General features: G+C 48.4%; 1 protein-coding gene across 11 annotated transcripts; it reads right to left on the reverse strand.

Annotated features, from left to right (window-relative positions):
- On the reverse strand, nt 1-10,938 carry LOC142557853 (uncharacterized). 11 transcript variants are annotated; one of them, XR_012822878.1, is made up of 5 exons: nt 10,790-10,938; nt 10,561-10,636; nt 4,815-4,967; nt 1,806-2,084; nt 1-720 (listed from the first exon to the last, which is right to left on the reverse strand). XR_012822878.1 is itself a non-coding variant. In XM_075670053.1 (4 exons), exons 1-4 carry the CDS (start codon nt 10,835-10,837, stop codon nt 602-604), a joined length of 396 nt encoding a protein of 131 aa, XP_075526168.1. In that variant the 5' UTR covers nt 10,838-10,938; the 3' UTR covers nt 2-601. The 11 variants fall into 11 exon arrangements, 3 of the variants coding, with proteins under 3 accessions (XP_075526171.1, XP_075526168.1, XP_075526169.1); XM_075670053.1 differs by lacking the exon at nt 1,806-2,084 and having other exon boundaries at nt 2-720; XR_012822881.1 differs by lacking the exon at nt 1,806-2,084 and having other exon boundaries at nt 7-720; nt 4,815-4,909; nt 10,716-10,938.
- Nucleotides 10,939-11,528: the final 590 nt, after the last annotated feature.

Here is an 11,528-nt window from a genome sequence, read left to right on the forward strand (position 1 = left end):
TCTATAAATTTCTAATTCATGCTTATAACCAGGCCTACCAGCTCTTGTCCTGCATATTTATATAGCCTTCTCATTTCTGCATCAACACTGCACATATTTATAGCAAATTGGAGTCATTCTCCATAATACCCTCAAGCACTTGAAGTAGACACTGCCATAACCCTAAGGGAGGGGGGACAGTAACGCAAAAACCTTATTGGGCTTGTAGTGCTGCTGAAGGATGCACACATACCATTTATGCTAAAATTCTCAGCAGACATTCCAAAGTTTGTACGAGTTCGACTTTAGCTGGCTAAACTGAATGATTCATATTGAAGGCAATTCTTGCAACACTTGGTCAAACTGAATGAAACTGGACAGCACAATTAGCTGTGTTCATCTACCATTTATACGACTGCTGCCCCAAGCATTTTGCCTGTTACTTTGCCTTTCGTTTCTGTACTATCAAGTTCAAGTACACATGTACTTTATCACTGTACAAGTAAAATGGCTTCAAGGCTTTTCCTGGGCATTCAACAGTCACTATTTATTCCTATAAACCTTCCTGCATGTGAAGGCAAAAGAAACTTTATTAATTCATGCTGGAAGTATAAAAAGACAGTTATTTGCACAGAAAATGTTTATTTTGAGCACCGAGGTTCTTGCTGATGTAGATATGGTGCTGGCTCCCTCCTTGCCCGAAGCATGTGCTTGCTGTACACAGCACCAGATGATGGCTTCCTAGGTCAAAAGATCAAATTGAAATAAGAGGCATTTTGTTTAGCTCCGGAAAGAGAAAGCAGGATTGAGACATTGTATTGAGACATGTATAAAAAATACTTGCCTAAAGAAAAATTAATACACAAGCAAATTCACTAAAGAGGTTCACTTTCAAGAGCAAAAGTATGGTTACGATGAAAATTACAAGGAAGCTTCACTGCTCATTGAGGTTTCGGTTCAGTAGTTGTTGAGCCATGAGGGTTAGCATGCTACATCTTGCATATTATGTTTTGTAGAACAATATTGCACTTTGAACAATGTAGTGCCTATTTAAATGAACTGACAAGGAACGCTGAAACTCCAGGCTAGTTTGGTCTGCACAAGATATGATACAGACACTGTACTGCATTCATTTAGTGTTTTTGTCACTGATCTCATGCACAAAGGTCATTCACACCTATCCTACATGAAATGCAGTTACTTCTTTGAAGCTTCATCTAGTCCTTGAATTTGCTGCATGCTTATGTCTAAGGGAGTTTGTTTGGTTCCTGTTAATGTAGTACACATCTAAGCAACTGCTATCAAATGCCCATAGTGTTCCCTTGCATGTACAAAGCATTTTTGGCCCTTTCAATGCACAATACTCATTACATTTGACACTTGGGGCTCGTGCAAGGCGCCATTTAGTATTATATGCTTGTCCACATCTGATAATACCTTCATAGCTGGGTCATTCCCATGCCAAATGCCTTGGTTATTACTGTGACCATCTCACACTTTTCCTTTAGAATCTTCTTGTCCACTTTTAAGGAAGCATCCCACGACACAATGTCTCCATCCTAGTGGTGCTATGGAGTTAACTTATGTGCTAGTTGTAGCAGATGACGTCAACTGAAGGCCACTGAAGATAAAACTCTCTGCGAGAATTCCTTTTGCACAAAAAATGCAAACAATACAGAATAGTCAAAATGTAGTTATCTGGCAAGACTGGCTGCATCCATCATCTTTGTTTGGTGCAATTCTGAGGTGGCTCCCTGTTACAAGACGCTTGGCGATTATTGCCATGTGACTGTTCGGGACTCTATAAAACACAAGAATTGCCTTACTCCGGCCTTTCTCTTTGTGCAGCGGCCAACGTTATTATTCGTCCAATCGCACCGTATACTGTTCGTGTGTCCATAGACTAAATTCTTCACCACATTGCTTTTGCGGTATTTCGTGAGTGACCCATGAACTCATCTTGGGGTGGGACTCCTTATCTTTGGCGTTCGCTTCTATCTCTTGTCGTCAGCACCTCACACAACTGGATGCCACTGGCAGTTCTCTTCCTAACCTCGAAGAACGCATTTGTCTCATCACCTCTTCCGATTGCGTTCTTTGGCCACCTAGAGAAGAGATTATAGGTGTCAACTCCTGTAACATTGTGGATGGCGGCGTATTCATTCTACCCTATGACCATACCCTATCTCGAGCAATTCTGATTACCCCTGGCCTTATTCGCTTCTCTGAGGGGTCTGCATTGCTTACTGCAATAAACCAAATCGAACCCCAACTGTTGCCTCGTGGATCAACTGTCACTTGAGCTGTTGACACTCATGTCGTTGCAATTGTCACGAAGACAGCTCAGTGTGTTCTTGCGTCTATTACTGTGCGCTGAACAAAATCGTGCGCAAAGATGTTTACCCCGTGTCACGGATGGATGATGCACTAGATTCACTCCACGGTGCTGAATATATTTCTAGCCTTGACTTTAGACCAGGCTACTGGCAAATACCGACGTCCAAATCCGACAAAGCAAAAACGACATTTGCTACCCCTGATGGGCTCTACGAGTTCAGTGCGATGCCTTTTGGACTCTGCAATGTGCCTGCCACATTCGAACGCATGATCGATAAGTCTTGTGTGGCTTGAAACGGAAAACCTGTCTGTGCTATCTCGACGACATTGTGTTTTCAACCATGTTCTCACAACATTTGCAACATCTTGATGAAGTCCTTGCCTGTCTTGCAAATGCTGGTTTGCAGCTCAGCACACGCACACGTGCGCACGCACACACACACAAATGCAGTTTGGCCAGCAAGGCCATCAAAGTTCTGGGGCACATAGTCAGCAAAGAAGGTATTCGACCGGACCCCGAGAAGCTTACTGCCATCCTCGAATTTTGTGTCCACTGCGTCAAAAAGACATGCACAGTTTTCCTGGACTTGCTTCTTCCGACACTTCATATGCAACTTCGTTACGTTTAAGTCCCCGCTCCATCAACTCCTCGCCAGTAATGCGCCCTTTGTTTCGTCCGACGAATGTGAACATGCTTTCCTGCTTTTGCAACATGCGCCGACGTCAGACCCAGTACTGTGCCACTTTGATCCGACCGCGCCCACCATCTTTCACACCGACGCTAGCAGTCAGTCTCGGTGCCATTCTACTGCAATGTGACAACACATTCCGCGAACGAGTAATTGCTTATGCTAGTCGTGCACTAACCAGTGCAGAAAATTACTACACCATAACCAAGCAGGAGTGCCTTGCTGTTGGGCAGTGCAAAAATTTCACCTATGTCTTCATGGCCGCCATTTCACAGTCGTTACCGACCATAACACACTGTGCTGGCTTTCATCGCTAAAGAATTTATCAGGTCACCTGGGTTGCTGTGTGCTTCACCTACAGGAGTACGATTTCAATGTCACCTACAGGGCTGCAAAGAAGCATCAAGACACCAATGTTCTCTCTTGCTACCCTCTGCCGAATCATGACGATTCACCATAACCTCTCCGTGATTGTGTACGTCCCGAGTCCTCTTCATCGGCTTTACCCATTGTAACCCTCGAATGGCTAAGACACGACAGCCCACCTGTCCTTGTGTCCCACTAACGCGTCGACCCATACTGCTGAACTATTCTCCAACGCATGGAAGATTCTTCGTCGCCTCCAAATGCCAGACTTCGTCGACAACTTAATCAATTCAAGCTGCACAATGGGGTTTTACATCGCAACATTTATCAGATCGATGGCAACAAATGGGTCCCGGTCATACCATGTTCTCTGCAATGTGAGGTGCTTGAAGCCTTTCACGATCATGCGACGACTGGTCATCTAGGCTACCACAAGACTTACAACAGAATATGAAGTCGCTGCTCCTGGCCTGGCCCATCTACAGCCGTTGCGAAGTATGTTGCACCCTGCGTTCATTGTCAAAGCAAACCCAACAGCTCCTTCTGGCTCTTTACAACCTCTGCATTGTCCCGCTTCACCTTTTGAAGTAGTTGGAATAGACTTGTACGGTCCTCTTCCCATGACCTTACATGGAAATTGTTGGATTGCAATGGCCATAGACCAACACGCTATGCGGAGACAGCATCTCTACCATCCGGGACTGCTGCTGAAATCGCCAATTTCTTTCTACACAACATTATCTTACACTGCAGCGCTCCGCGCGTTCTCCTCAGTGACCGCAGCAGTCTTCCTCTCTTCTATCCTTACCGAAGTTCTGTGCGCCTCTAACACAATTTGCAAGACGACTTCCAGTTACCATCCGCAGACCAAAAAGGTTGACGGAGTGTTTTCACCATACCCTCTCTGACATGATTGCGATGTACGTACATCCACCCTGGCCACACGAACGGGGATGCAATCCTGCCGTTCATGACATTCGCCTATAACATGGCTACGCAACGTACTACTGGCTTTTAACATTTTTTCTTCATCTATGGCTGTTCACCAAGTTTCATTCTTGATGTATCATTCCTTTCGACTCCTGTACCCCCATCAGTTCCTTTCTTGGAACAGTTTGTGTCTCGCCTCGCAGAGTGCAGACGCCTCGCCCCGCTTAACACCGGCGTCTCCCAGGACACTCGCATGTTTTGTTATGACTGGACCCACTGTGCTGTGACTTTTTCTCCTGGTGACGAAGTTCTTTGGACTCCTGTGTGCATTCCTGGCTTATGCAAAAAATTTCTCGTGTTTTATTCGACTTTCCACGGTCATTGAGCAGACATCACCTGTCAATTATCATGTCTCGCTTGTTAGAACGCCACCCGATTCCCGTTGCTGTGGCACAGAGATAGTGCATGTCTCCCGCTTAAAATCAAATACTTGACGCATTTTATAGTACTTACGTGCTGCCAGGCGGCCGCTTCCACAGCGAGAGAGAATTAGCATGGGCACAACACATGCCTGACTTTCAACTTCATCATCTGCACATCTTTTCCATCTGCATATATCATCACCAGCAGCACAGTTTAATCCTCGAGGTAGCAGTCCGAGCTTGGCTGGAATAAAGCAGTTCCTTACGATACACACACACACACACACACATATATATATATATATATATATATATTTCTTGCACTTCAAGAAACTTCGCTTGACCTCGAAGACTTGAGCACTGAAGTGACGGCGCTAAGTATATACAAGACCTCATAGTAGGAGACAGTTCAATTTCACAGCCTGAGTCCCCTTGCTGGTGTAATCTTCCTTCGTGTAATTGTCGCATCCTTGGCTATCACTAACACTGCTTCGCCTTTCTGCAAAACTGCAGCCTCTCTTATTTTTCTGCTAGTCCGAGCATAAGTGCTGCCGCACATGACTGCTGTTGATTCTGATTTCGAGTGAATCTGGCTTGGCTTCATTACGGTTACTGAGTGAATTATAGAGAGAGAGAAATAGAAGAGAGGAAAGGCAGAGAGGTTAACCAGACACATGTCCGTTTTTCTACCCTGCACTGGGGAAAGGGGTATAGGGATGAAGAGAGAGAGTGTTCCACAGCTATCATGCACTAAGATTTAAAAAAAAATGCAGTTCCGTTACTCGAAGAAAACCTAGTGCATATTGTTTCCAGTAAAGTGGAGTAGTAGCCAGTAATTCTTTCGTTACTGAGGTTTAATTTGGTAATTACAATTATCTAACTCGAGAAGTACTCTCATAATTTTCAAAGTGTCAATGAGGCATTTGTTGGCATCCCAAAATGACATTTAACTGCAGTGTTTTCAGCCACATACTAATTGCGTACAATTTTACCGACTGGAAAATAACCTCACGAACTATGAAAAACACCATGTGAGTGAACTCTCACCCGCATCATAAAGCAGTGCCCTCAAATAAGCTGATTGAAAGTAACTGCATTGGCTATCGCGAACCCGAAGAGACAGCGCACCACCTTGATAATGGTACGGAAGGAGCCCCAACAGCAGGTTTCGCAGCTTCGCAGCTACTCCTTTCTCTCTACGTCACACTTATTATCTCTCTCTCAAGGCCGACTGATAAATGATAACAAAAGCACCTTGATAACGCAGCCAAAGTGCAGCTCTGACCACACACGAAATGTGAAGAGCAATGTAATAGGCACAGAATGTTTCAAAATCCAGACTTTGCTCGCACCGCATCGAAAGAGTGCGGGCGAAGTTATATTTCACACCAGAAACTTGCTTCGGACCAAAGCCAATATAAAGTGAGCGTCTTATTTTTCATGAAAGTTTATACGTGCTGCAAAAACAGGTTCGTGTCAACAAATAAAAGCGAAATAAACACACTGGAAAGCGACCAACTTGTAGAGAAAAGGCAAAACCAATGCGTTCACGAAATTAAATATACTGCTTCTATGAGCCGAACTGGCAATCAGAATGTCGGCACACACACACACACAGACAAAAAAAAAAAAAAACTGTGTGCGCTTACTATCTATTAATTCGTAAGCCCCGTTGAACATCAGCCTAGAGGACGTGTTCAAATAGGTCTCCTTTTGCAGCTACGCAGTACTGTCTATTTTATCACACCTTTAGTGGCTTTCTTGATGACCGATGCCGGAATTCTATGGCAGACATCCATTATCCTTACCTTGAACTAATCTGACATTCGTCTAATCTGACGTCCGGCACAATCTTTCACATAACCCCAAAGAAAGAAACTTAACGGAGAGAGGTCAGGTGACCTAGCCGGCCTATTTACAGGTTCGTGCCTTCCAATCTATTTGAAAAGTAGCACCCAACCAGTTCCATGCTCGGCTGCTGCTGCATGCAGGTGGCCCATCTTGCTGATACAGCAGAAGTGGAAGATGTGACAGCGCGACTTTGCTGAGAAACTCATCAACCACTCCTTCAAGGATATTGTTCACATAACGCTGTCCAGTCAGTGCGTGATTGAAGATGGTACTGATTATTGCACTGGCGTAAATTCCAAACCACAGATTGAGAAACCACTGGTACTGGCGCCGATTGCGCTGTACTTAATGTAGATTGGAGTCCCTCCAATAGTCTGCGTGAATGACAATGAATGTATATATGATGCGTGGGGTCCTCTCACACCCGTACCCTTGGGACAAAGGAACGACGACACAGTAGTGCAAACAATCACAAGGGCATTTATTGCACCTTTCATTGATCAGTGCCTGCTAGCCGAGTTGCTATCCACAAAACATGCCGATGGGCGCGCGACAAATCTAGAAGTCTGACTCACCGCGACCGGAAGCGAGCGAATATGTTCGCCCCATGCTGGATCCCAAGGCCTGGTCGTTCGCGTGTATGGTCACGCGAATCGTGGCGCGTTCGAGGGCGGCCACGCGAGGCGGTCTCGCAGAAGCATGGGTCGGCGCGCACGCGGGATACGTCCCCGCCGCGCGCCGACCCGCCGGGCAAGAGCGTCGCTGCACGTGCGGCACGGCCGTCCCGCTTCCTGTCTCGAACCCAACAGCCCGAGCGCCTTGTCTCCCGACGCCCGAGTAACCCCGCAGCGGCGCGACGCTCGCGCCATCTCTCGCACCGCGCTTGTACCACTCAACCGCCGCGGGCATCACGCAGGCCACGCGCCGAAGCCGGATCACAGGAGACGCGCCGTGCGGGAAAACTAGATCTCAGGGGAGGCGTGAGAGTCACGCATCCCCACATCCCCCCAACCTTAAATCACTACATATTCCGGCGAGACATGTGACACGGTCTAACATCAAACTGTGCTTCGCAAACAAGGTAGAACATTAAACAGTGGTCGCGCCGAAGAAATGTCCGCACGCTGTCCATCACATGCGAGCCGACATTGTCCTTGGGTGCACCGCTGGCGTCCGCCGGTCACAGCGGCAGCTTTGCAGACTCGACGGCACCATGCCAGGACTCCGGAGACGACGACGCAGTAGTCGGTACGAACAAGCGTCGCTCGCGCCGACGCGCCCTGCTGGGAAGAGCCGCCGTAGCTGTCGGTGACCGCCGGCCCTTTTGTCCGCCGCCGAGGGTTGTGAGCTGGATGCAGGAGGCCGCCGAAGTCGCTGCGCCGAACTGGCCACAGCATCACCATCGCCCGGGGTGGCTCGGTCGTAGTCCGGGGCAGCAGCGCAGACGATGTGCAGGTGACAGCAAACCAGGGGTGACTCCAATCACGCTGCGTAAACTCAACACACTCGGCAAACACTAAAGTAGTGCAAGGGAGAGGAATTATGCATGCGCATCGCCCACGTGGTACGATGTTAAACTCGGCTAGCAAAAGATCGGGCAGCTACTCAGAGGCTAAGTTCACGTGAACGAAGCTCGCTTTCTTGAGTCGAACGAGTAATTTCAATTCGTGCGAGGCTAAATAGAATGAGGGAAGCGAATTGCAACACCTCAACGCCACGGTCCACCAGGTTGTGTCCCTCCACGTGCGACAGGCAGCTTCGTAAAGCCTTAGGCCTAAAGCGTCGCTACCCTGACAACAACCGGCATCCAAAAACAACACCCAAAATGGGCGCAAAACAGGCAGCCGCGAGGAGACGTTAGCTCTGTGAGGTGGTCCTACTCCGCTCGGTGCACAAAGCATCCGAGTTGACGGCGCCCACCGTCCCAGACGGTGTCGGAGCGCCCGGTGCCAGGCCGCAATACCAGTCAGCCCGTAGTGGCACCCGTGGCCCGCGGCCACCCGGCTCCCAGAGCCGCGACTTCATCCGAGTCAAAGAGATAGAAGAAGCTATTTACATAAGAAATTCGGATCACCCACGAGGCTTCCGTACCCACTCGCTTCAGGCTTGCCACTGCTCTGCGGGCGCTCAGCCTCGCTCTCCCAGGATGCAGACCACGTGGCTCTCGTACTGACGAATTTCATTAAAAAAACACTTGCGGAAAGGCTTAGCATGTTGACATGTTCAAACACACTACAGCCACCATCACCTCGGTCAAGAAAGCACGCCGCCGACGCTAGCGATCAAAATTCACGCTAGGCCTACGCTTCGGTTCAAACAAAGGTCTCGAACGAAGCAGAACTGTTAAAACTATCGTCCGATGCCCCAAGAGCCCCACGTTGGGCGCCAGATGTGGGGTCCTCTCACACCCGTACCCTTGGGACAAAGGAACGACGACACAGTAGTGCAAACAATCACAAGGGCATTTATTGCACCTTTCATTGATCAGTGCCTGCTAGCCGAGTTGCTATCCACAAAACATGCCGATGGGCGCGCGACAAATCTAGAAGTCTGACTCACCGCGACCGGAAGCGAGCGAATATGTTCGCCCCATGCTGGATCCCAAGGCCTGGTCGTTCGCGTGTATGGTCACGCGAATCGTGGCGCGTTCGAGGGCGGCCACGCGAGGCGGTCTCGCAGAAGCATGGGTCGGCGCGCACGCGGGATACGTCCCCGCCGCGCGCCGACCCGCCGGGCAAGAGCGTCGCTGCACGTGCGGCACGGCCGTCCCGCTTCCTGTCTCGAACCCAACAGCCCGAGCGCCTTGTCTCCCGACGCCCCCGCAGCGGCGCGACGCTCGCGCCATCTCTCGCACCGCGCTTGTACCACTCAACCGCCGCGGGCATCACGCAGGCCACGCGCCGAAGCAGGATCACAGGAGACGCGCCGTGCGGGAAAACTAGATCTCAGGGGAGGCGTGAGAGTCACGCATCCCCACAGATGGCACCTACACTGTTCTTTTGCGTAAACTCATCATGCCACAGGTTCTTAGTGTCAAGATGTAAAACTTATTAGAACCAGCTTGTCAGTTAACAATATACACTATAGAATTAACGTCTAAGGTTATCGCTAAGAGGAGTGCTAAAACCCCTTAATGCTTACATTAGGACCAGAATTCACAAGTGGCTGTAATATCAACTTGTAAGCGCTCAGAGGGTTCCTGAAGCACTGTTGAGCACATGAACATAACTTCCAGCCGGGATATACACGTGCGATGGGAGACAATGTCACACTCTTAAAAGTCACTCGTTACAAAGCAATACACAACACCCTTTCTCACAAAACCTTATAACACTAGTAAAATTTGTTGGCCACGTTTCGATTTATCCTACTTTGAAGCAAGCACATAAAGAGAACGTCCCAGTCTTCATCCACGATTAAATCACCAGTATTAAATGGACCCACCATAAGGGTTATTTGGCAACAGCATGTGTATGTCCATGCTTGTATCGTTTATTGATTGTCCCGCTCTAGTAGAATGGACGACCACGCAGCCTGATCATGCACTTTGTAATGAAGCTTCTTTCTAGAAAATCACAAATACCGACCGCATACACAACCTTTGTCACATCTGCACAGAGCACTCGAGCGTTACGCTGCGGAGAAAGGTTACCAGAGAATGGCTGTTGACAGCGCAGCGATATTGCTATGTAAAGGCTCATATTACTATGTAAACGAACGCTGTTTCCCGCGCGTGCAATGACGCCGCAAAGCACTCATTTAGCGACTTCATTCACTACCGCCCTTAGTCGGCGGACGGCAGACCTGAACCATGTGTCAGGAATGTGCGTTTACATTGCGAGATAAATGATGAATACTCTTTATTTTCTCTAAACAAGTGCGCGCACATGCCGCACTTGGGTCATCTGCCATTTACACATTCTGCCGTGTAGCAGCACCGTAACCAGGTAATGTTACGTTTAAGTGATTGTGAAAAAGGCTCTTACCAGTACACTGTAGCACTGGCTGATCGGTGCGGCGGTCCGCGGGATGCGTCACAAGGAAAATAAGCTGGTAAGGAACCTGGAAATGAAGTATCAGGCAGCCGAAAGCGTAGGTTTGCATAGTAGAGGCACATCGAATGGAAAAGTGAAGTACTTACGATAGCTTACGCTAGCACAAGCCCCAAAAAATAAACGATCCACATCTTTGTCCAGTTGTTTGAGCGTAGCTCACCTTTGAGCTTGCCATTCTGGCGCCAAAAACCAAAGACGGATGTGACATCACGGACGCGAAAAACAAAGAATAAATGCGACATCCCGGACGTGACGTTTGGGTGAACCTAACGCCTGCGTTCCGTCGACCGGGTGAACGCAGACACTTTCTTTATTATTACTGTCAAAAGAGTACATCAAGACAAGATACGAGACTAAAGCTACTAACTACTCAACAATGGATGGATGGATGGATGCAAAACTCATAGAGTTAGTAGAACAACTCAGTATAGTAACTCTATGCCGGAGACACGCGGGCATAGAGTTACTATACGCCTCGTGCACCGCCTATAGAGGCGCCACTGAAAGCCACCTAGCGGACGCTTCCAACAGTACACGCGGGAGCAGTAGCAGACGACAACCCTTTGCAGCAAGGATGGCTGAAGTTCGCGGCTGCGATTTCTCCTTTGTTCGGGTGCCAGGATGCTTCTTCTGCGGTGACAGCTGTAGGGAAGATGCGGACCTCTGTGCGAGCGGGTATGAACACGATGTTACCAGTGTTTGCGACAACATGGTCCACATACGTGCAAGGTGTGTCCCGCAGACAAACGCCGTGAACGCCATTTACATGAAGTGGAGATCATGTTCACTAGCCGATAAATTTTGTTGACTAATGCGATGTCTCGATCGTGTTTTTTTTTTAAATTCTACCCTTGCCGTAATGCAGCTTCTGTGCCTCAATAATAAGCACCCTTCGTTAG

The sequence above is a fragment of the Dermacentor variabilis genome, chromosome 9 (genome assembly GCF_050947875.1).
Source record: "Dermacentor variabilis isolate Ectoservices chromosome 9, ASM5094787v1, whole genome shotgun sequence".
Classification (NCBI taxonomy): Eukaryota; Metazoa; Arthropoda; class Arachnida; order Ixodida; family Ixodidae; genus Dermacentor; species Dermacentor variabilis.